At 44.8% G+C, this 26,345-nt stretch overlaps 1 protein-coding gene across 3 annotated transcripts in view; it reads right to left on the bottom strand.

The window, feature by feature from the left end:
• Positions 1 to 3,774: 3,774 nt before the first annotated feature.
• Positions 3,775 to 26,345, bottom strand: part of LOC135913067 (gastrula zinc finger protein XlCGF57.1-like) — a 106,852-nt gene continuing 84,281 nt past the window's right edge. For all 3 annotated transcript variants that reach the window (XM_065445736.2, XM_065445735.2, XM_070532224.1), the window contains 2 exons: positions 17,645 to 17,854; positions 3,775 to 12,733 (listed from right to left, as the gene is read on the bottom strand). In XM_065445736.2, coding sequence (XP_065301808.1) covers positions 11,826 to 12,733; positions 17,645 to 17,854 — 1,118 coding nt within the window. In that variant the 3' untranslated portion in view covers positions 3,775 to 11,825. The remainder of the gene's footprint in view (positions 12,734 to 17,644; positions 17,855 to 26,345) is intronic.

Raw genomic sequence — 26,345 nt, 5'->3', positions numbered from 1 at the left:
TAACACTGCATCATCAGTATGCTCGCTGATCATAAATGATAACTGAATCGTTGTTTAAAAGAGTTTTCATTTGACGTGCGTGACGCTATGCTGCATAAATGTACAAGAACATAGAACAGAGCTTATCATTAGTAATCGTTAATGACTCTGTAATGTAAATTAGCAATGTTAACTGATTAAAACTTATTTATTGACTTTCATTTATGCCATTGACGACATGCACGAATGATGGCTGTGACCGTCACACTACACAAAATGATTCTCCATCACTAGTGATTGAATCTTAGCATCTCCAATAGTTAATAATTTACAGTTATTGAATCGCCGTCTGAATGAAATTTTGTTTGAAGTCTATGACACTATCCTGCATGAAAGTTGGAGAACATTGCAGTGAGTGCATCACTTGTGATCAGTAATAACTCGGCGTTATCAGCAGTGGTAACACAAAAGTGCTCATCTTGTTACAGCTTGATTGATGGTACTGATGACACTCACAAGTGAAAGTTGCCGAAGTGATAGTAAAATAGGTGAATAATATGCACTAGTGGCTTAAGCATACGAGTCTACAGTGGGCTTAGTTGAGTCACTCGTTTTATCGCATTTAATTTGATATACATGACGTTATGGTGTGCAAAACATCAACCCTGAACTGCGTTGTATTTCACTTATACTCACTAGCGACTCGACCATATCGGTTAGCTGTATTGTGCAATTGTTATTCATGAGCGTTTTAGTGGTATCAATGGCGAGATGTTTGGAGGCTGGGGATATTGCAGTAAAATAGTCAATCGTATTCGATAGTGATCAAAGCTTTCTGGCCAGGGCATAGTTATCATTAAATCACTCTTTATTGTTCTGATAGCCATGGCCAAATCGTATGTGTCATTAACTCAATTAACATACTCATGCTGACGTTTCCTCTCAATTAAATGCCGAGACTTGTCATCTGCTGTGTCACTCTCATGACAAAACAGCGAAAAAAATAAAAACTCCAAAAGTTGTTAAGTCACAAGGCAGGAAAACTACTGGTCCCAAATTTCACCCTTTTATATTAAAGGTATTAAACCCTAATATGTTTGCAAAATTTCAGAGGCCATGAAATTGAAAGGTTCTTGAATTGCGTTATGCCTGGATGAAATTCACTGGCGTTTGGATTATTTTGGCTGGTGTTTTGATTAAATTCAGTGATGCTCAGATTAAAATGGCTGGCACTTGGATTAACTTGACTGGCGCTTGGATTAAATTGAGCGGGAAAACCTGTAGACATGGTTTAGTGCAGGTGAGCATTGCAAAATCAACTATTTACGATACACCTAACTCCTCCTTCTGCACGTTCTTGCTACTAGTGCAATCTCCAGCAGCTACTGTATTTATGTGCACGTGCATCCCTATGCACTGGCAAGTGCTTAATGAATTCATGTGATGCCCACAGTTGACAAACGCTTGGTGCATCACAGACTAGTGCGAGAAAATCAGGACATGACAGCAAGTGCTTACTTTCATGCCATATAGTACTCTGCCTGGCAAGCATAGGTGCGGCAGAGGTAAGCAGAGGTGTGGCTTCATGGCAGCGTGTGCTGCCTGGCCGTGAATCTCCAGCAATCGTGAATCTCCAGTGCAATCTCCAGTAGCTACTGCATTTATGTGCACGTGCATCCCTATGCACTGGCAAGTGCTTAATGAATTCATGTGATGCCCACAGTTCACAAACGCTTGGTGCATCACAGACTAGTGCGAGAAAAAGCAGGACATGACAGCAAGTGCTTACTTTCATGCCATATAGTACTTTGCCTGGCAAGCATATTTACAGTGTAAAGGCACTTGGCTAAAGCAGTGAAGTTCGCATGCCACATTCTGAGCGACATAACATTTTTTAATATATTTCATTATTGTAGAGAACTGAATTTCTCCCCATCCTAGAACAATCCTAGACCCTTACTTTGACATTGCAGATCACTGTATGAAGCAGTAGCTCTGGGACCTAAACAAAATTTACCACACAAATGGCACCGTGCTATTAAACAGGCAATGCAGTGTACTTGATTTTTACAATGCTCAACCCCATTCGCGGTATGCTTGCGCTGTAACATGCACAAACTGAACAGCATATCCAAACAAAGAAATGGCGAGGCCATCACAGTTATGTTCAGTCTTGCAATATTTGCAAACACGAGACAGTTCATGTATGAGAAGGCTGATGGCATCCCAGCTCATCAAATCACCTGTGTATTGGCAGTAATGACGCTATAGATGTATACAGAAAAGTCTTATTTGGGCGTGGTGCTTTACATACACCTATCTTCAAGCACCCAGATGTCTTTGCACATCACCCATTTTGATATGAAGCCACTGCAGCTGGTGAACAATGTGAGATGAGCATGCCCATGGCACTAGCTTTGTCCCTATGGGAAGCCATTCTCATATTGCACAATGTAGTGAAGGTGAAAGCATTTAGATCAATGTCTGTACTTGAGTTTTTATTTACCCTTCAGCTACTTTTGCTAGCAGAAATGGTGTCTTCTGGTAAGCCAGATGACAGTGAACATTGCAAGGCAGTGTCAGGCTACCTTTCATAATCTTCAACAAATGACTGAAGAAAGCTGCTTTCTGGTTGTATACATGAAACTGGAACGCAAGCTAGACAGACTAAAGGCTGGCTGATCTTGCTGCTCTACATAGCCTGTACTGCTTAGAGCAGGCAAGTCACATTGGTCATAGGTCCTATAGCAGTGGCATGCAAATTGATGTAGTCATTACCAGTAGTATATTCTGTGTGTATATAACCTTTCTTTTTAATATTTTTAGTCTCTTTTTATTAACTTTACTTAGTCAGGACATGCATAATCACTTCAACTGCTTGGTCTTCAAGTAAAACAAGTGAACACTTTTTGCATAGTAACATTTATTCACATGAAATATGTAGTGGTGTTGACCTGTAGAAGAGCACACAATATCAAAATTATTTTAGCATTAGGCAGAATGTTCAGATGATAAATTTAGGTGGACTGACAAACTGGGCTGTGCAACACAGATAATACAAGGTATTTGAAAAAGAATTTCTTGATGGTCTAATTCCTACACGGTGTTCTAGAATGAAAACAGTGCAAATAGATTGGAAAAGGAAAGGAGACAGACACAGCACTGACTTGCAATACATATTTGTGTGTGTGTGGGGCGAAATATATGCGCAGAAAGGATGGGGTTCAAGGCAGGGGCAACAAGAACACAATGTGAGGTCGAACGTGGAGCAGAAGTGAAATGACTAAGCCAAGGCAGCAAGCTAACTTTGAAACGACAAACAGAACAGGAATGTGAAGGGAGCTGCTGTGCCCTTCATAACTGCAACCACCACTCAAATGTTGAAGTGTCTTTTCAATGTCCCATTAATGTCCACTGTTTTCCTTACAAATGGGCAAATGCATCTCCGGTCATTTACTAGAAGACGCACATTTTCCCCAAATGACAAAGCTCACTGATGTTGGTTCTTTCTAGGTCACCGAAGCAAAATTGCATTTAGTTCAGTCAGTATTGAAGTAAGCTTCCAATCACTCCCATCATGAAACAGTTCAGTTGTCCACCTTCAGCAAGGCAGTTATTAGTTCGTATAAAGTCAGGATTTGCTTATCATTTACCACTGATGACCTGGTGATAATGTTGCTAGAATGCTCTTCCAACCACTCACAAAGCTTTAAAAGTAAAGTAATTATTGCATTGTTTCAGACGTTTCCTCAGATGTCCCTTTCCCCCCATTGTAAGCAACCACTCTTTCAAATATGCATATTGTGTCCATTTATTTCACTTTTTCTGCATTGTGTTGGGCAGACCATTATAGTTTAAAATACTGAAAATCAATAACAGTGACATCAGCATTGCTGCCAAAAAATGACATCAGCTAAACCACAGAGCACAACATCACATGAGGAAATTAAGGCACACACACAAACACTGATTCACAACTGCAAGTTTATTAATGAAAATAAAATGTGGCAGAACTCATCTCACGATGACTGTCAACGGTAATGTGTTACCATTGAATCAATATAGCGACACATGTAGTGCCACCATCAAAACGATTTATGTATGAGGCTTATGCTGCAGCGGGACTCCTCTTTTACGGTTCTTCAAGAAGACTGTGCTTTAGGTGCCGCCACCGCAAAGCCTGCACACGGTCTCCGAAATGCATGGCACACCAGTGTGGGTCACTGGGTAGGTGGCATTAGATGTTTGCCACACTTCAATGAATGTCTGACACCAACTTGGGTAACTACGTATATGCCACTGGGAATGCGGTAGTTTCGAATGACAAAAAATATCACTTAAATTTCTTCGATGCTGAGCAGAATTAAACCCACGTCACAAAGGTTCTTCAAGAACAGCAACAGGATGCATTAGAAGGCTGCACCACAAGTGCACTGGCTATGTGCCTCTTTTCAATTATCACCTTTCATGCCAACACTTTAGCAAGCTGCACCATGAATGCACTGGGTGAGTGCCACTTCAATCAACCTCTCGGCAACTTGATTCACTGAGTATGCGCCACTGAGCATGTGGCAAGCAAGGGAACAATTCTTGGCATTATCAGGCACCGGCGTGCCATGCTTCTCGTCTCGGAGGCCACATGCGGACTTCTTGGCAGTGCCATTAGATGGCACAGCACATCCAGAAAGAAGTGCGAGAGAAGAGTCTGGTTGCTGCATGATGCAGTTCTCAGCGTTTGCACGCACTCGTGCACCATGATTTTGGAGGCCGCGTGTACGCTCTGCAGTGGTGGCGCTAGTGGGTGCCAAGTGGGCTTACAGAAGGGTGAAAGAGGAGTCCCACTGCAGTACACGCTTCATAAACAACTTGTTTTGCATGGTGGCAATATGTTGTGTCACTATATTGATTCAATGCTAACGCATTGCCGTTGACAGTCATCATGACGGGGATTCTGCAGCAATTTTTCCACCCTTCGCCTTCATTCATGCCACCTCAAACTTCTACAACGAAGCCCAACTTTTTGGAGAAACTCTATTCCATGCCTTCCCTGGCACACAAATGCAGATGTACAGATGCTGTCACAGTCGTTCCATCGTCATCATTCTAACTTCGTAATCTGACTTGTCATGTCACTGTCATTGTGTCATCGTCATAATGCCTTCATTTTATTGTCGCAATTTCTTTTTCATCATTCTATCGTAATGATTCTGTCATCATTCAGTTATGATTATGCCATCAATGTCATTCAGTCATGATTATGCCATCAATATCATGCTGTTGTGGTCATGCCATCATCGACACTCCAGCTTCATCATCATACTCTCCTCATATTGTCATCATGCCATTGTTGTAACAGGCTTTATGATAGTCATCGTTACACCATTGTTGTCATGTGCTAACCGTTATCCTATTGTTGTCATTGCTTTGTTGACATGCATTTTTGTAATACCTACATCACAATGCCATCCCGGCAGGCCCATTTTTATAGTGACAGTGATAGTGAAAATCACTATAACTTCGATATTCCACCCACATCATGCTATCATCGTCACACAGTCGACATACCATTGTGGTCATAATGCTGTCGTTTTACTATTGTCATCACCTGAGAAATATCGCATTGTCATCATGCCGCAGTCTCAGTAATCAGCCTTCATCGATTCTCAATGTCATTCCTTCATCATTCAAATGCAATTATGCTACCATTGTCACATCATCATCATCATTGTGCAATCAGACAGTCGCTATCATGCATTCATTGAAATGACGCTGTTGTTATGCCAGTGTGGTCGTGCCATCATTGTCATTCCATTGTCCTCATGTTGTCATGCTGCTGCCATTCAGGAATTGCCATCATATTGTTGTGATATCGCCTTTGTGATTCTATCATCATTTCTTCTTTGCCATTCTATCGTTGTCACTGCGTCGGCATCCTACAGTCGTTTTCATGCCCTCATGCTCATGGAAAACCTTTGCAAGTCAGTACCATAGTACGCGAGACGATACAGAAGTTGCATATAGCCGAAGCAATGGAAGTCTCAAAATGACCGCTATGGATGTTCAATAAACGTGACTTTAGAAATATGGTGAGTTGCTGCATCGCTCGAATAATACCATCAAGCGCTCGTGTTGTGTTCTTCCTTTCGTCCTTGTCCGGGTTGCGCTGCCCACCCACAGGAATACCATCAAGTCATCGAGAGATGAGTTATGCCATAATTTTTCCGTACCTCTGGTTGGTAAAAACTGTTCTTGCAAAAACAATAGTAGTCATGCTCGAAAAATATTTGATGCAATTCGCACTTGGCTTGCTTGAAACTGGTAAACAAATGGGAAGAAATCACTTCTGCTTCATCAGAAATTAGCAAATTCTGCTTCTCCTTGTTGCCTAGACAAACGCATGAGTTGGACAACATCTTGCAATCGACACTGATGTCAGAGTGACTGCATGCAAACCCATCCGATGGTAACAGGCTGCAGACTTACGGAAACGGTCACTGGCCAGTTTCCTGCTTCATAGCTGCTTTGGGCAGTAACATTTGCAGTGGTTGTGCAATCATGACATGTCCAAAGTAAACTTTTGTGGTGAGGCAAGGAAAACAAGTAGAAAGGATTGCAGCTTTGGTCACTTTTTTTTTTTTTTATTGCGATGAAGGCTTGCCCTTAAGGCATAATTGTTGGAGCGTATATGTGTATTATATGTGTGCTGTGAGGCCTGTGTTGTGTATGAATTGAAGCAGTGTTTTGTGAAATCTGTTATCATGTATCCAGCGGTCATAGCTGGTTGTCACACTGTAGCGGAGGCCGGCTTGCAGTAGGTGACGCGAGCGTTCCGAACTTAAACCCGTACACGTCCATATTAGGTGGTATGCATCTGATTCCACCACAGGAACGGAGCAGTATGGACACGTAGCACCCAGTGGTAAATGCGACCAGTTCCACCTTGAGACAACAGCCGGTGTAAGGGCCACCCCGGCCCGAAGCCTCCTAAGCACAACTTCCTCCGCCCTAGTAAGGTGAAGGGGGAGGGAGCAGACACACGGTGGGATAAGAGCGCGTGTGTCCTGCCGGAGAACATTTTTACGGGCTCGCAGCGAGTTACGGGGTTGGGGTGGGAGGGGAATAGGTGGAGGATCAGGATTAGGAGGGCAGTGTGCCTGCTGGTCAGCAGCAATGTTGTGAGGGTTCGCTGAATGGCCTTGAATCCAGTGTACCTTGACGCAAGTAGCTGTCTTACTATTCATAGTGTGTATTCTCTCGCAGATTTCCATCGCCTTATCGACCTTCTTGAGTTCCTGCATAGCCGCTAAAGAATCCGTGAAGATGTCTAGTTGCTTGATGGTAGGCAGCTTAGATGTCGCATCTTGCATAGCGTCGTGGATGGCTTGAAGTTCCATTACTAGAGCGCTGGCTTCCGTAGATAAATAGCGCTGGTGGCCGCTGATGAAATTATGCGTTGTACTCAGGAATGATGTCCTTCCGCCGTCTGGGAGAATGGCAGCATCCGTATAGACTTTGCAGGTGTTAACGCATGATGCAGCGACGATGTTGTGTTCGTCAATAGTACCTGTTGTATCGCTGCGTCGTAACTTCGTTGGCTTATTAGTTGTGATGCTGGTGAATTCCCAGGGAGGCATTGGACAGGGCTGATTGTCAATCCGAGAGCCGCGGTGAAAATGAGCATGCAGCGCAGCGACAGCCGGAATAAGTTGCTTTTTTATTTCACGTGCTTTTTCACGTTGCAAAATTAGCTCTGCAATTGTGTTGAGCTGGGCATGTTCCTGTAGAGCTGGTATCGGAGTGATGCGGGGCAGTGCTGTGATTGTGCGCATAGCATCGCGATTAATCGTCTCCAACTGTGCTAGCTGTGCCAACGTCAGCCGTTGAAATTGTGCTTGATATAAAATTCGTGGCTGCAAGACTGCACGCACCAACCGTCGAGCTACGTCAGTACGAGCTCCAGCTGCTTTTGCTGCAATGCGACGAATAAGGTGAAGTGTTTTTGTCGAACTCTGTCTGGTTTTACGGAGCCAGTGTGCACCACTGCCGGATTGGTGAATATCGAGACCCAGTATGCGGACCTCAGAAGCCTCAGGGATTGTTACTGCGCCGAGTCTAAATGTAAAGGGGTGCTGCGTGATTCTTGTGCGTCCTTTCTTGTTGGCCACCACAACATAGCTTGATTTTTGGGCGGAAATGTCCAATCCTGCTTTCCGAGCGTAGTTGTTCAGCACATCAAGGGCTTCTTGAAGCTGTTGAGTTTGTCTAGATATATCTTTATGCACGGACCACAAAGTGACATCATCTGCATAGATTAAGAACCTCACATCTGGAATCCGATGTAGTTGCCAGGCTAGAGGTATTAGAGCAACGTTGAAGAGAAGAGGAGCCAGAACCGAACCTTGTGGGACTCCTCTGTTCAATGTGAAGTATCCTTCTTGCCTTCCATCTACTCTAATCGCAAATGTGCGATTCTGAAGGAATGAGTAGATGAATCTTATCACCCGCGGTGGAAGTCCCAGGTCGATGAGGTTGGATATAATGATTTCATGGTCTATATTGTCATAAGCTTTCGTTATGTCTGTTGCTACTACCGTGCGCACAGCGTGACTGTGTGGAGAAACCTGTAAAACATCGTCTGATAAGATAGAAAGTCCGTCTTCAGTTCCCAAGTAAGAACGGAATCCAATTTGAGCAGGATGATATTTATCGTAGCGTTCAAGCCACCAGGAAACTCGTGTGGCCAGCATCTTTTCAGCGAGTTTGCAGACAGTTGAGGTTAGTGAAATTGGGCGTAAAGATTGCAGGCTATTTGGAGACTTTCCTGGTTTCGGAATCGCGACAACAATTGAGTGCTTCCAATCAGGTGGAACGTTTTCAGTCTCCCATACTTTATTAATAGCCTGAAGAAGTGCGTCGAGAGCTGCTCCTTCCATGTTCTTGAAAACCTCATAAGGAATACCATCGGGACCAGGTGTTGTTCGTTTCTTCGAAGTTTCAATCGCCGCTATTAGTTCGGCCATGGTGAAAGGGCTGGATATATCGGATATGGAAGTTGTGTCACACTCATGAATTTCGGGGCAGTTTATAGGTGACGCTTGATCGTATTTCGGGAAAAACGCTCTAGCAGCGTGTTCTGCAAATTGATGCGGCGAACTCTGCATCGCTAACCTAACGCTCGCTGCAGGGTCAGGTTGCTTATGACCGCGTTCCATTGACCGGAACGTGCGCCAAAGTGCTCTGTTTCCAATGCCCGATCCAAGATTCTCGCACCACTCATACCATCGTCGTCGAGAAAGTTGCTTTTCGTGCTGACGCGCCTTCGCCGCTATATGGTTAGCACGTGCACGGCTACCTGGTGCATCGGGATTTCTCGACGCATACAATTCCGCCTGACGTCGCTTTGCCCAAAGTTGCAAAAGGGTGAGGTCCGGTTGAGGTTGTTCCTCGTCAACTGTGGTTACAGTGGTGTTCCTCCGTAGCAGTTCTTTCAAAGCGGGAAGAATTTCTGAGGGCTCTGAGGGTACTTTATCAGTCGATGATTCCCGAAACTTATCCCAATGCGTGACTGTTACTCGTCGTCGAATTTTCTTTATGCACGTTCTGTGCAAACCAATTATTATTGGCATATGATCACTGCCCCATGTATCTGGTTCCACCCGCCACTGCGGCATTCCAGGACCCAACCACCACGTGAGGTCTGGGGCGTTTGTTCTAGATACTGCGGGTACAGTACAGGTAGCCACAGCATGATGGTTCAGCAGTGTAAAAGTGGCATCGCTCATGATGTTTTTAACTTGGCATCCTCTTCGGGAGTTGTACTTGTACCCCCATTCTGTATGTGGGGCATTGAAGTCTCCACCCACGAGAATAGGAATTCCCGGGTACGTAGACCGGAGATGGGCTATCCACCCCAAGTTCAAACGTGTGCGCTGCGGTCTGGCGTAGAATGACACTAGAATGACAGGAGTCTTCACTGGTCGTGTCAGGACCCCGACAACTTCTTGATTACCACTACACCATGGCTCCAGGTCAATCACTGTGTGAGCAATTTGCGATGATATATAAACTGCAGCTTTCCCCGGAGCTGAAGCCATTGTAGTAGCACGTCTATCTCTAATAGATGGGTTATGGTACCCATTAAAATTGGTTAGGGAGCATTGGTGGTCGTGATGCCATTGTGATCATTCCACCATTATCCAACTCTCATCATGCATCCAATTCTTGTCGCACCATCGTCGTGACGCTGTCATGGTCATGCATTAATCACGTCTCTGAAATCGCATGCTCCTCATTCCGTTGTTGCTGTACCGTCTTCGTCACAATGTCCTCGTTATATCATTGTCATCATTTCAGAATCGCCATTCCATTGTCATCATCACATACTTGTCATAGCGCCTTTATCGTTCGCTCGACTTCATTCACTCTTCGTCCTTCCATGATCACTACGCCACCATCATGCCAAACCCTGGTGAGCATGTCATAGAAAACTAGATTAATCCCAGAGACTATATGTAGCATATAGCCAACAGAATGGAAATTTCAGAGTAACCACCACAGATCGGAAATACAGGTGTCTTCGGCAATACGATGCATCACTAAACTGCTTGAATGCTAATATAATTACATTCACATCGAGTAATCATGAGAGGGGTTCTCTTGAAATGTTTATTTATTCATTTCACACTTCAATCATTGAATCATCTGCCGAGATTCATTTTGCAGTTGTATGTGGGACCAGTGCTGTGCACCTCTGCCAGGCACCTAAGACATAAAAAGACTACCTTCCTCTGTTTCTGAATTCCAATATGTTACAGCATGGTATAACCAGAATTAAATTGAATTCTGGAGTTTTATATGCCAAAACCATGATCTCATTACGAGGCACACCGTAGTGGGGGACTCCATATTAATTTTGACCACCTGGAGATGTTCAACGTGGCTCCCAATGCACGGGACGTGGGCATTTTTGCATTTCACCCTCATTGAAACATGGCTGTCGCGGCCGAGATCTTATCCCACGACATCATGCTTCTAAATGCAATACTGGTAAGCTGCTAAGCCAGCAACGGGCCACGGTACGACCAGACAGTGTCCAGAGAACCAACCATTTCCGAACCAAAATGCACATTCCAGGGAATATGTGGTTTCTAAACATATAAATTTTCGCTTTGTTCACTGTTGTTCTGTTACCTGACATTCGTAGGTAATTTGCGAAAAGTGCTTTGGCATGCAACCAATATCAAAAGTAGAGAAAATGTACTCCAAAATTTAAGAAAATGGTGCTTTTGTCAGTAAATTTCACATTATTGCATTCCATATAAATATACCAATGATAGTGCATTCAGCAGCAGGCATGAAGATGGTGTCATACTTTGTTATGCTTGAGGAAGTTTAGTCGGAGTATTTTTTAAGGGAGAAAAACATACTGAAAGTTGGCTCCCTGCAATACCTATACAGTGATGTCGAACAACAGCACATCTTAACTGTAGTGCCATGCACTTTTCCAACAAGAGCACCGCAGGATATGTAGGTTTCACAACAATTCAACACATTTTTTCCTACCGCGCTTTCCAAATAAGGGTTAGTGGGAGCATATGGGGACACTTGTGTTACTTGGCGCAGCAGAACACCGTGAAGCACGCTACACGTTTGTAGATTCCTAATTAAAACAATAGTTCAACATATCTGTTGAAGTACTCTACAATATCATGGTGCTGTGTTCTTTTATGTCTGCACAAGCAACCAGCCTGTGCAAAGAACACTTGGAGCAGATGGTGCAACAGGCGTGGTCAGTCACCTGTATGAATGCGCAGGTGGTCATGCTATACTTATGCAAGAAAGTTGACTTAATCTACAGTACTGTGGTGCTGTGTTCTCTTATGTCGGCTCAAATAATCAGCCCGCACAAAGGACTCGGAGCAGACGGTGCAACGGTAGGGTCTCACACCTGTATGAATGCGCAGGTGTTCCTTCATGCTGGACTTGCGTGAGAAGCTCTGAGGGCATGAAGGGCATTGAAATGGCTTCTCGCCTGTGTGGGTGCGCAGGTGTTCCTTCATGCTGCACTTGCGTGAAAAGCTCCACGGGCATGAAGGACATTGAAATGGCTTTTCACCTGTGTGGGTGCGTAAGTGTTCTTTCATGATGGACTTGCGAGAGAAGCTCCGAGGGCATGAAGGGCATTGAAATGGCTTCTCACCTGTGTGAGTGCGCAGGTGTTTCTTCATGCTGGACTTATGCGAGAAGCTCTGAGGGCATGAAGGGCATTGAAATGGCTTCTCACCTGTGTGGGTGCGCAGATGGTGCTTCATGCTGGACTTATGCGAGAAGCTCTGAGGACATGAAGGGCACTGAAATGGCTTCTCACCTGTGTGGGTGCGGAGGTGCTCTTTCAGGTGGCTCTTTTGTGAGAAACTCTGAAGGCACAAAGAGCACTGAAATGGTCGCTCACCCCCGTGAACGTACAGGTGCCTGTTCAGGGCAACTTTTTTTGAAAAGCTTCGAGGACACGAAGGGCATTTAAACGGATGCCCGCCAGTATGGATGAACAGGTGCCTGTGCAGGGTGTTCCTTTTTGAGAAGCTCAGAGGGCACAAATGGCATTGAAACAGATGCTTGCCAGTATGGACCTTGGTGTGTGCTTCCAGACGAAATGGTTTATCAGTCGCATAATCACAGAGATGACATTGGTGGAGGCATCCTTGCTGCGTGTTGTCACATTTGGCAGTTGACGGAGAAATAGAAGGCTTCGATGCTGCACAAATAAAACAAAAGTGGAAATTATTTTAAATGCAAAAAAGGAATAAAGATACTAAAGTTAATGACAAGCCTTTTTTCCTTTTTGTTATTTTGGAGATCTTTAGGGTGATTTCAAGTATGATGCAACAAAGCATGCCTAATGGTGTTTTTTGATTTACTCAATATTTCTGTATTTGAATTATTCCTGATGCTGTTTGTGAGGTCCACCTATATTTTCACCAAGAAATAATTTTTCATAAAGGTAAAAAATTACAAATTGGGAGAATGTGGAGTGTTAATTGATTTTAACGAATTTCAAGTGCCCCTAGAAAGCTATGTCAAAAAACTTTGACCGAGCTTGCTCTTTATCTTCAATGAACATTCAAGGTTTAGTGGATATGTCTGGCACTTGCGAAACTTACTACGGTACACTGGCATGACAAATTTATCTCCTATGAAACTTCATCAGTGAATTTCTCCTTGTTGATGAAATGCCGAACTTTGGCAACGTTTTCATAAGTTGAGATTGTAAAGAGCCAGCTAAGGAATTCTGTATTTTCTCGTGTATAACCCGTCAACACATACAACTCACACTTCCTTTCAGAACAGCCTGTAAAGAAAAAGAACATGCACACATAACCTGCAAAAATAACTGCATAGAGCACTCAAATGTTTATAAAACAGTCTCCATTCAAGGATAAATGATTTGTCTAAGTTGTATACCTGGCCAGCGACTCTGCTCCCCCCTTGTCGGCAATGCTGCGGGGTCACTGAGCGCAGCTCATCACGATCTCCGATCTCCTTTGCCGGTGCTGTGTGCACTATTTGCTAACTGCTAAACATGAAATGGCAATCCGTACAGAGGAGGAGAATGGGCAACCACTAAGGATGGGAGAAGGGAGCAGGGATGGAAAGATGGTGGGGTATCCTAGGAGATAACGACACTTTCAATAGCGGAGCACCTTGCCTTGAGGTGCCGCTTCATGGCAGCGTGTGCTGCCCTGCCGTGAAGCCAAACCTCAATGTGAAAATCATTTATAATCTGCACTTAAATTTTACTCTTAAAATTTTTGATCTTTTGGTATGGGTCATATGTGCAAAAATATGACAGCTCCTTTTTGAGTGACATCTCACCCTTTTTTATATGAGAAAACTACCTGCCGACCTGGTTTTTACTTAGTGTCGTCCTTATAGGCCTAACAAAGTATAACATCTTCAGTTGCAGTGTTGCGCAAAGCAAAACAATTTGACATGCACTCTGCTCCTTGTGCTTTGACATCACAAAATTGCAGCAAATGATTGCTGAAACTGACAAGGGATGGTCAAAACAAACCTTTCTCTCTGCAAAATGCAATGAAAATTAACACACTAGCAGGTAAAGGTATAATATAACATAACCTAAACTGCTTGACAAAAACAAGGGAGGCAAATGTGCACAATGGGCCTCTTCGATTATGCAGTCCGGGACTGTCCGCAAGCTGTCTGCGGTTTTCGATATGACTAGCCCTGACAGAAGAGTGCACCACAGTCACGTGATCCAGCTGTTGGGGACTGTCCGAGGTTTCGTTCAAAAGCACCAAGACCAGAAGCCACTCTCCTGGCTGCCGTGCATTCTCAGAGGCCACATTGCCGACAGAACCATAAACCTTGCATAGTGGAACCACAGCCTGAACACATAGAATGTGTTCACAAAATGCAGTTTACGTCGTGCTCTCGCTCTTTGTGACCCTTAACCGCTGTATTTAGAAGGCTTGTAGAAGGCTTGTATCAGAAGGCTTGGGTTCAGGCAGCCGAGGTCCTTCAGCAGAGCATTTCCAAGTGGAAGCTTGGAGAGCAGGTAACCAACTGCATTGATATACTCCAACTCAAAGCAGTTTTTCATCTGGTGCCCAATCTGAGAAGGCAGCTTCAGTGTTGGCGCCGATTCAATGTGTTCTCTCCAGTTTGATGACCGACCAATGTCAAGAAGTTTATGTTATTCCCCAGACTTTTCTTGGTAGACTTCCTTGTCTAAAAAACATCCGAGTACCTTGTTGACCAAAACTTCCACTTTGGAAAAGAGGATGTGTAGCAATGACTTGTTCTTAGGAACAGAGTCAAAAACCTAACAAACAAATCTGTGTAGTTGTGCAACAAAAGTGCCTTGGCCAGAAAAGTTCTGTCTGCAAGGGATACTTTCAGGTTGTTATACAGCACACCAGCACAGTGAGCATTTCAATCAGACAGCACCACTTCTTTCACTGCCGGCAGCTGCTGAATCAGCCACTCAAGAGCCAGGCCAAGCTCACGTCCCGTAGAAAAACATTATCAGGCAGATTTAGAGCGTTCCGATTGGTTTTAAGATGCTCTCTTTGCGATGCAGAATTTCTAAAGAAGCAAGAGTTCTCAACCACTGCTGCTTCTGCACCACTACCAAATGCAGCCAGTGCATGTCCAAAAGCATTGTACACTTTGTGCAGTGAACACTACCCAATATCAACAAGTTAGTTTGGAGCGCACATGTTTTTTGTTTTTTAAATGCGTAAGCATTTCTATGCCTACCCAACTAGGAAACCCGTCCATTCATTCGTCAAGCAAGACGATCACTTTCAAGACAGGGCCTGCAGCAGCGAGTGAATTGACCTTTGTGCTGTCTCTCGCTAAGCGGCGAGAACATAGGACACACAAAGCTATCAGCACTCTGTGCACTCTGTCTTCATCACAGATCACTTTGAAGGTAGGGTCCAGGCAGCCATGCCATATGTAGCCACTGCTGGAGTACAGTAGATAATGGTTCGACACAGACTGATAAGGCACTAAAGAGTGATAACGGCTTATAATGATTGGAACATCACCCGCGCACCTGGTGCCACCACCTGCAATAGCTTCCTTGCGTCATCATTTCAACTTGCACTGCAGTTCGCAGCACTTCATGTCGCTGCAGTACTGTTGTTTATATTATTCGGATCAAGTTTCCTAACGTTTATAATGACACTGGGCTGCGTGGAGAGGAGCAAGTTTCTGCATAAATTTTTTTTTTTTAGGCTTTTCATGACGTTAGGCCTGTCGCTGTAGAAGCACAACTTGTCTCTAGGAAGAACCTGTATCACTTCCTTCACAGCATTAAACAGAACATGTGAGGTTGCATACCCAAGCTGAAATGATTACAAATGTTCAAGAATTCTTTTTTGTTGCCTAGAAAAATATCCCACAAGCACATCAAGTTGTTGGCAGTGCATACAAAAAAAGATCAAGCGCGTGAATATGCAGCTCTGAACCGCAACCACGAATTCCCCTCGCCTTCAAGTACATGCACCTCCATTTTGACCCGCGTCTTTTGCAGAGCACCGGCGGTGAAAGTTAGTGCAGCAGCGTCCTGATTACTGGCACTGCCCTTCCACTCCCACCTCCGTGTACAGGCGCCAACAAAAGTGGTAAACTCCACGCAGCGGGAGCCGGAGCAGCGGCGTCGCTCGGCATTTTGGCGAGCTGAAGCACGAAACATTGACACGAGTCAAGCGACATGCCTGCAGATAATAAAGGGCACCCACTGGCTGTCTCGATCCCAGATGCTGCCTGTAGATGGCGTTGCGATGCAGTTTGTCGTTGCTCCGACTCCCACTGCGTGGAGTATACCACTTTTGTCAGTGCCTGTACATGTGATAAAATGGGGGAAGTGTACAGGAGGATTGTGGCAGTGCACCGTTTGGTCACTCTGAAGAGAAAGTGAAACAGTGTAACTCAATTTTCACTGGAAGCTTTGTTACCCAAAAGCTACACTGTTGATACGGAACTTGAAGACACTGTGGGAGAGTTTCGTTGTGAGCACTGTGCACAAATTATACTGATAACAGTGGATTCAATTCATTGCAAAGGCAACTAAATTTGTTCTCAAGTCTCTGGACGTGAAAAGGCTTGACTTTCCACATCAGCAAGCACACAGATGAGCTTTTAGCACATTGTAACAAGTGTGCTGTGGAAGAACAACTATCCGCTAAAACAAATTGGCGGTGCAAAAGAGGTCTCGTTGGCCAGTGCAGCTTGCAAACACTGCGTGAAGAACCTGAAACTGCTATCGGTGGGAAACCATCAAAACAAGCATATGGCCAGCAGTCATCACAGGTAGGCGCAGTGATCGCCGGCCTGCACCTCCAGTGCCCGGAGTGTGCTGCTCACTGCCAGATGACAGTGTTGCGTGTGCCTAGTCCTGCTTAGTCATCCCCGATGATATGCTAAAGGATGTCGTGACCCAAAGCTGTCCCAGGAAAAGAATCCCGACAGTTCCCGTGTGGCTTTTGCCATACGGGAACTGAATGAATGAGCACAATGAATGAGCACATTGATAAAACAAAGTATATGTTTTGTAGTTCACTCCATTAAATAATTTTTTGTTATTTTATTCACCTCTAGCACAGGGGTCGATTTACATTCCGTATTAATCAAAATTCATGTTTTTACACTAATACACAGACTCAAGCATAACTAAGAGACTCACTGCGTTTAACCTTATCTTAACACAATGTAAGGACAACAACAGACATCGGGGCAAGAGCATTCTGGATTAAGCTCTACCACCTAAGGTGCTTCATTGTGCTCAGTACAGCAGTATTTTTGCATTTTTCACCAATCAGAATGCAGACAAGAATCCTTTTCTTTTACATTATGGGGTTTTACATGCCAAAACCATGCTATGATTATGAGGCACACCGTAATGGGAGACTCTGGAATAATTTTGACCACCTGGGCTTCTTTAACGTGCACCTAAATCTAGGTACGCACCCATCGAAATGCGGCTGCCGGGACAAGAATTGGAAACCTTCTCATTTTTGCTTAGCAGCAGAATGTCATACACAATTGAGCAGGTTGTACCAAGCCAGGCAGACTTCACCATTTACCACAAACTCACACAAGCAAGTAACAAGTAAGAGAAGTGCCGGTCCCTGCCCACCTGAGGTGGAGCTTGACTGATCCACAGCCTCTGTAGCCTGCACGCTCTTCGATTCACTGCATGCTTTGAAGGAGCATCCAACAGACTTGTCAGCCAGAGGCAAGCTGCACTGCGTGCCAACCTCGGCCTGACCAACAACCTTGGAAGGGGCATGACATGCTGCTTTGGCAACAGTGATACGTTCAGCTAGGCTCGTTGCATTTGTGAGGCCTGCAGAAAATAATTGGAGTGATAGCATCAAAGACAAGAGGTAAATGACAATAAAAAGATGCAGAAGCAGATTACGATAGCCGTGGAACACAACATAACCCTTTCGGTTCAGTATTACAAAAGGGCTACAAGGGACAATTAACATCGAATACTAGAAATCAGGGCAACTTTTTTCTGTGCAAGGTTTATGATAGCAGAACATATCTTGGACTTTGTTTTATGTCTCGTACATTTTAAAGCTACTGGTATAGTCCGACTAATGCAAAGAGAATGCAAGATCCTAAAGTCATCGTTACCAGCCTATTTAATGTCCACTTCAGGATCTCCAACTGCCCTGTCTTAAGCCGGCTAATACCATGCCATGCTTGCAAGTTTTCTATTCCATCACACTACCTATATGTCTAGTGGACACAACAGCATGTCTGTTTTATTGGTACCCTATCAGTAACCCTTATAGCACGTCAGTTACTTACCGTGCACAGTTTTTTTACCTGCCCTACACATCCTACACATTACCTGGCCTGCCCAAGTCCATTTTTAATGTAATAGCACTCTTTGGGGAACTTATGCATGTTACTATATATGTATCATGTATGTAAGTATGTACGCATGTTTGTGCATAACCTATTTCCCACCAACTTGGGTCACTGGGTAGTCCATGGTTAAATGGGTAGGGAATCTGGCTGCTGCGCTGAGCAAACTAGGTTCAAAACCAGCATCCCTCTGCGACAGCTTAACAAGAATGCCGAATGCTGCGATGTGGACAAAGTGCGTCCAGTGCCAGTACCTTCATATGTGCTGTGCTTTCTACGATTAGTTCGTGTTGAACCGAGACAGCACGAAGTTCACTGGACCTTTTTCAGGTGCACCTACAGCACATTGAGCGGCGTGTAGCTGCGCCGTGCATCATGGGATGGCATAAGACGCCGTTTCTTTTGGGGGTCCCGTGGTTGCGCACTTCCCTCTGCGAGAGCTTAGGAGCTTGCGTTCGCAACACTTTTCATCGCGATTTATGGGAATGGAAGCAGCAAATCGCAGACAATGCCAAACCAATGTGTTGCCGTAGGCTGCACGAATGTCAGGAGCAAAGATGGAGCCATCAGACTATCTAGATTTCCTGCTGCCTGCCTACATGCAGCCAAACAAGCGAAGTGGATTCAGACAATGAGCCGTGTCAATGTCGACGGCTCACCATGGCAACTGTCTGCCAACTCTCGAGTATGCAGCAGACATTTTTTACAAGGCAAGTATTTTATTTTTCTGTGTAGTTGCAAGCAATGTCGTGTAGCGCCATTAGCAAGCTGTTGCTGGTCTAACCATCACGTAGCTCCATGTATGTACATTTGCTCAGCAGTGGTGGCCAGTTTGGCGACACCTTATGCAATCAAAATAATTGCGTAGTGCAATAGTGCATTTTTGTGAGCTACGAAGCAAGAAAAATGCTCGTTAAAATGCTTGCATTTTTGGGAGTATGCTATAACATGATGAGAATTATGTGATGAGAATCTTGGCGCCTGCCATCTGAGTGAAGTTGTAGGCGCCAGTCGAGTGTAACGTACACGCGTAGACACGACAGATGCTTGAATGAAGTTTATCACATTCTCAGAGGAGAGCCATCGCATTTTCCCCACCGCCCTGACTACATGCCATCCGTCTTCATTCGCAAGAGAAGTCGTAGCAGCGCCTTATCTCGCTTCAACAGATTGGAAAAAAGGCATGTAGGCCCCCTTTGACAAAGATGGGTCCTCCTATAAAAACGTTGGCCGGGCTTTCCGAGTTACCTTATCCCTGTTTATAGCTTTTATACTACCTGTCCTACTCTATCTGTCATCCCCCCTTTTTGATTTTGAATATAAATTATGAGGAGCTGTCGAACAAGGATTACCCTCAGGCTGGAGCTACATTCCTTGTTTGACGACTTCTCATCACTTAAATCCTCCGTTTCCCCATGAACTTCTGTGTTGTCTGATATATTAATCACTTGATGAACACAAAAATTTATCGTTTAGGGCCTGAAGCACTAAGAGTACTCCTGATCGATTATTTGCAAAATGTTAACCTTGGCAAGCATTTTGATTGAAAGCCTCCAAGGATACACCTTTCTTATTATATGTAGCACTATCATTTATTTATTTATTTATTTACTCATTTACAGTACCCTCAGGGCCCAGAAGGGCATTACAGAGGGGGTGGGTACAATAATAATAAAAAATACATGCTCAAACAATTATTAGTATTAAGGTGATAAATTCAAAACATAATCAGTTATTGCAGTCTTGAAAGATGATGCCTCCTCGATGCAGGCGATGGAGCGGGGAAGGCGGTTCCACTCGGCACTGGTTTTCGGCAGAAATGAGTCAGAGAAAACATTTGTGCGACAGAAAGGAATGAACACTTTAAACCGATTAAGTCTTGTTTAAGCGAGCTGTTTTGCTAAAAAATTTTTCGAAAAAGGCAGAGACAGGAAATTTTTCTCCGAATGTGCAAGCATATCATCATATCAATGAATATGATGATATTCAGTGTTTATTGGCGCGAGGGCCAAGTGTGGTCAAAGAGCGCCAAGGCAGTAGTGATGAGTACTGAATGGACTAATGGTTGATGTGACGTGGCTGTAGAGAGGCCTAAAACAGAGCTATAAGTTGCTTAGAATACATAAGGAATAAAAATATGAGAATGGCTGAAGTAGGGTATGCTATAAGTATAGGATGTACAACAATGGTGCAATAGCGTTGCATGAATAAAAATGGACAGGTGATTGTTGTTGATGAGTAGCACAACAGCCTCAGTGGATCCCTTGAGCACAAGGACCCGGAAGCATGTGCTATAACAAGGGTTCACATCGCAACCGTGGCCTCTCGCATGAGGCCGTGTTACGAATTTCTTGGACAGAAAACGTGGAGCGTGTCTACGTCGTTTAAGAAGGCTAAGGTAGATAGCATGTCAAATAGCGGTTCTCTGCCTAGAAACAGCGCCAGGTGAAGTGGTATACACTGACTGTATGCTAAAGGGAAGTGTTTTTTCCTCTCGACTTGAGTTTCGTGGCATTCTAGGAAGACATGCTGAACACTGAGTGTCTCCCCACATCCACTACACATTGGACTTTCACCGCCAGTCAACAAAAAGCTATGTGTACCGTAAGTGTGCCCTATTCTGAGACGACAGAATAGGACATCACTTCGTCTGGACTTGGTCAGTGATGACCAGTATCCTAAATGTGGCTTAACTATGTGGAGTTTATTAAGGGTTTCAGCGTCCCACTTATGCTGCCAGTAGATTCTCAGTTTTTTCCATAAGAAAGGCTATAGGTCTGAGACCGGAACGGCTACGGACATGTTGCCAGCTTTTGTATCTAAGGAGGCAGCAATTCGGTCTGCCAGGACGTTACCTTCAATACCTCTGTGTCCAGGCACAAAGCATATCATTACATGTTGGCCAGAGGCATAAATAGTACAGAGGAGAGAGGAAAGATCTGCAATTACTGGATTTATGTGGTTGAAGCATGACATCAATGTTTTCACAACGCTTAACTCTTTCGGGACCGGGGAAAAAACAGGCAATTCTGATGGGTGTCAAAAATTATTTTTTATTACGAATAGTCATTGCGCTATATTGCTGCAATGTTCATCAAAATGTAGCTAATTAGATGGTCTTTCATGCATAAAGAAAGGTTAGACTTAAAAGTGATATATAATATTTTTTAAAAAATCTCAAATTCAAGATTTGCTGAAAGAACAACATAAAAAAGTTGGAAAAGTCATGGATATACAAGTGGAAAAACATAATAAAAAAAATTCAAGATATACAAAATGTGCTACAATGCCTCCTTTCCTGCTTGTGAAAATTTGGCCCGCGTATCTACAACTGTCTTTTTTTTTGTGTGAAATCTAGCTTGCACCAGTGGTCAGCCACTCAGGTCCCACGGTTCTTGTGCCACTCGACGAAGCAGTTCCGGGCAGTCGTAAAACACAAGTGAACTTGGCATGTGCTGCAAAAGACATTAGTTTTGAGCTCGATTTTCTTCTGCTCATAGCACAGCTTGCAGTTTCTGCGTTTTGCCACTTTTTCCGGCTTGTGGAGTGCATGTTTTGCGACGGGTGGTGGAGGCGTGTGTGCTTGCTTGGCACCGTCAAGATTCAGAAGCTGCCGAATGAGCTCTTCTCTAAAAGCTAGGTGGTCAAACCCGGCAGTGCGTGCCAGCTCAGGAATCTCTGGGTGCAATGTGCGGTGAGCTTGGAAGAGTACGAAACTGTTCACACATGCAATATCGATGCAGTGGAAGAACAGAGTCTTCCACCACCGTACGCTTCTCATGAGAACATTATAATATCCAATCATTTGATCCGATTTATCTACGCCTAGCATGCCAGCATTATAATCATGGATCTGCAGAGGCTTTGTTATAGATATCTGAGTCCAGGAGTTTTGCCTTCTTTCCCTTCTTTTTGCGGTGACCGTGTCATTTGCAGTATGAACCGTGCTCATCATGTTGACAACACGCCGGTCTTTCCACTGAAGGTACAGGATGTTCTGATCGCGCAACCATCGAATGTCGCCACGTCGAGCTTTTTTTTCCCACCGTGCATCCTTCAGTTCGGCAGGAAATCCTCGGCGATCCTTGCGTGTGGTTCCGCAAGCCAATGTTTTTCGGCTGAGAAGATGACTGCACAGGCTAGTAGAAGTGTAAAAATTGTCCATAAAGATCCTGTAGCCCTGATCAAGATATCTGTGACACAGCTGGCAAACTACGTCGAAAGCTAAGCCATGGGGCCCTGGCTGCTCACGCTTACCGGTATACACACTAAACTGCACAGTATATCCGGTGCCAGGGTCAGCTAGGACCCACAGCTTGTAGCCACATTTTGTTACTTTATCTTTGATATACTGTCGGATGCCTGACCGCCCTTTCGATTTCACCATGCGCTCATCCACGGAAAGATCGCGATGTGGCTGGAAAAGATTCGCTGACACTTCGTTCATGTGTTGCAGGAGCCACCACATGTATCGGAGCTTTCCTCTTGAACTTTGAGTGACATCGTCCAAGTCTGCAACTTGCAACATTGCGAGTAGAGCTATGAACCGGCGTCGCCGCATGATCCGTGGTGGAAGCAGACCGCTGTACAGATCTCCTACGTTCCAATACAGCTTCAGCCGAGGAACCTTCACAACGCCCATGTAAATTACGAGTCCGATAAACTTTAGCATTTCACTTGGGGTGACTTCTTCCCAAGATCCATCGGAACAAGCATGCGTTGGTTTTTCCAAAATGTGAGTCCAAGCATACTTGTTCGTGTTGTCACAAATTGTTTCGATCACATTCATCGAGAAAAACAGAAGAAAGAATTCCAGAGCAGTCAAGAATTTCTTTGATCCGCTTCTGAGCGCCACGCCCACTTCTGCGTCCAAGTACACGCCTGGTTCCCGTCGCGGCGAAAACTCAATCCGCTTCTGCGCTGGCGGCAGCAGATCATTGCCGTAGCTTGTTGAGACCATATCAAGTAAAGATAAAATAATGAGAACATATAGCGAGCCCGTTCACCTACTCCAGAAAGAAATGAATGTGGAACTATGCTCACCTTCGGCTACTAGATGAAGTCCGTGGCTCATCATCATCCGAATCGGAGTCCGAAATAAAATCGGAGCTGCCGAAGTCGTCTTCAGACTCTTTGCTGCTCGGTTCATCAAAAAAATCCGTTGCCGAAGCAGCGGAATTGCGCGATTGACGGCGTTCTTTTCGAGCGACCGGACGCGAGCACGACGCCATTTTCCACTGCGTCCGCCGCCGCCGCAATCGAGAAAATTCTCTCTCGCGTATCGCCACCTGCTGGAAATGAAAGAAACTATGCCGAAACCGAGAGTCTAGTTCCTGACGACCTCCTAGATGGAGCTACATGTCCAAGCGCGCGGAAATTTGAACGGTGCAGTGCGCGCAAAACCGTCGATCATATATGATCGATGGCCTATGGGCCGGTCCCGAAAGTGTTAATGAGTCTGTGTATATGACCGCCTTATGTAGTTTTAACTGTTTGATGTGTTTCACAGCCGACCACAGTGCATACGCCTCTGCTGTAAAGATGCTTGTTTGAGGGCACAGAACATTGGACTCTGAAAAGGATGGGCCGACGGCTGCATATGACACGCCAGCATGCGATTTAAATGCATCTGTGTAATACTCAGGACACGGGTATTTAAATTGTACTAATTCCAGAAAATGCATATGAATGTATGCCTCTGGAGCGTGCTTCATTACATCCACAAATGACGTGTCACAGTCAATGATTCGCCACAACCACGGCAGAAACGGCTTGGCAGAAGCCATTAGACAATTTTCATGAAGACAATTTTCATCTCTCTCAGCTTTCTCACACGGATCGAGAATGGCTCTCTGGCTGTAGGTTTGTTATGAAAGAGTGTTGCAGAGGTCATATCGTTTATGGTGGGATAACAAGGATGGTTTGTGTTAACATGTACTTTCAGAAAATAATTAAAAGTAGAACATGACTGCTGCAGATCGAGCGACCATTCATTCGAATCGACATAGAGGCTTCGAATTGGATTCGTCCTAAAGGCACCGGTGGCGAGGCAGATACCAAGATGATGCACAGGGTCCAGCATACTAAGAGCACTGGGTGTAGCAGAGTGATACACTACGGCACCGTAGTCTAACCTCGATCATACAAGCCTCCTGTAGAGGTTCATGAGGCATTTCCTGTCGCTTCCCCATGTTGTGTGTGACAGTATTTTCAGGATGTTCATTGTTTTAAAGTATTTAGCTTTCAGATACTTGCTACGAGGAATGAAAGTTCGTTTTGAGTCGAGTATTATGCCTAAACATTTATGTTCAGTGTTGAGTGGTATGTGTTGTCCATGCAGCATAATATCAGGATCTTGTACCGAGCCTCTCTTTCTAGAAAAAAGTACACAGGTGCTTTTGAGGGGGTTTAGCTTGAAGTCATTTTCATTTGCCCATTTTGACACCTTGTTCAGTCCGAGTTGGACTTGGCGCTCGACTTGGTGGGTGGAGCAGATTTGACTGCTGCCACCTCGGGGGTGGGGGATGCCACAGCCAACGACTCGCTGTGCGCGGGCCAGGCAGGTGGCGCAGGCCTGTGCGGCGCTGCCCCCCATGCATCGCATCAGCGTACATTGCGTGGAATGGCGAGCACCTTTTACGTGCTTCCTTGAAAGAGATGTTCTCGTGTACTTTTAGGGCGATTATTTCCTTTTCTTTTCGCCAGTTGGGACAAGATCGGGAGTATGCTGGACGTTCACCATCACAGTTTACACAGTGAGGTGTTGCTTCGCATTTATCTGAGGCGTGGCCTTGGACTCCACATTTCGCACATGTGAGTTTACCATGGGAGCTCTGCGATTCGTGGCCAAATCTTTGACATTAGAAGCATCTTCTTGGAATAGGGATGTATGGTCTGACAGCTACCTTTGTGTATCCCGTTTCTATGGTTTGTGGCAGATCGCAAGTGACAAAGGTGAGGATCCAGTGCTTTGTAGGAATTTATTTTCTCTTCGGATAATGAGTACGTTAGTTACATTTTGCTCTTTCCAGTCCTCTAACAGCTCTGTTTCGGTCAAGTCGATCAGATCTGCATCAGATACCACACCGTGTGCTGTGTTCATAGACCGATGAGGGGAAACGGTAACAGGAATGTCTCCAAATGCCACAAGTTTGTTTAGTTTGTTGTGCTGTTCTTTATCATGGATTTCAAGGAGGAGGTCCCCGCTCACCATTTTGGTGACCTTATAGCCTAAGCCAAGTGCATCAGTCAAGCCTTTTGCAACAAGGAATGGGGATACGGTTCCAGCTGGTTTTTTTCGTTTTTTCGCTGTGCACAACTTGGAAATTAGGGGAAAATTTCTTTTGGTTTGATGAGGCTTAGAATTTCATCGGTAAGACCCCTCTTTTGAGGGTAACGATCAAGTAGACGTGGAAAAGCAGGTGTTCCCATAATATTTCGGTCATTTTTGGCGGAAACATAATTTTTCGGTCATAATTTTTCGGTCATTTTGGCCGATTTCACCCGGGTGGGTCAGTACGGGGGTGCTGTCTACGTAAAGCAGAGGCCAAAGAGGTGTGCTGCCTGCGCCTAACGGTCCGACCACCTGGCATCGGCTCAACCCCCAAGGATTGCCTTTTCCCCGGACACGGCTAAGCCGTGCACGGCTACACGCGGGAGGGTCCAACCCTCGTGTGCTCCGGTACGTGGTGTCGCAACACACCAAACGCCTGCTCACGCAGACGCCCCTGCGGGGGACATGGGAAATAGAATCGTACATTTGTTGCACTATGTCACATAGAGACGCACTGCTATAGCCAGCATGCACGGTATAGTATGCTAATATTGATCCACTAGTGTCACAATACAATCGTCCTTTCCGACTCTGAATGTGTAGAGCTATTTACAGGCATGGTGCTTGAATGTTGAGAATGGCTGAATAAAATGAACGGACTGCAATGCATTTTGTGCACTCAGTA

The sequence above is a fragment of the Dermacentor albipictus genome, chromosome 1, assembly GCF_038994185.2.
Source record: "Dermacentor albipictus isolate Rhodes 1998 colony chromosome 1, USDA_Dalb.pri_finalv2, whole genome shotgun sequence".
Lineage (NCBI taxonomy): Eukaryota > Metazoa > Arthropoda > Arachnida > Ixodida > Ixodidae > Dermacentor > Dermacentor albipictus.
The sequence above is the reverse complement of the archived record's forward strand: the minus strand, read 5'-3'. Positions and strand labels throughout refer to the sequence as shown.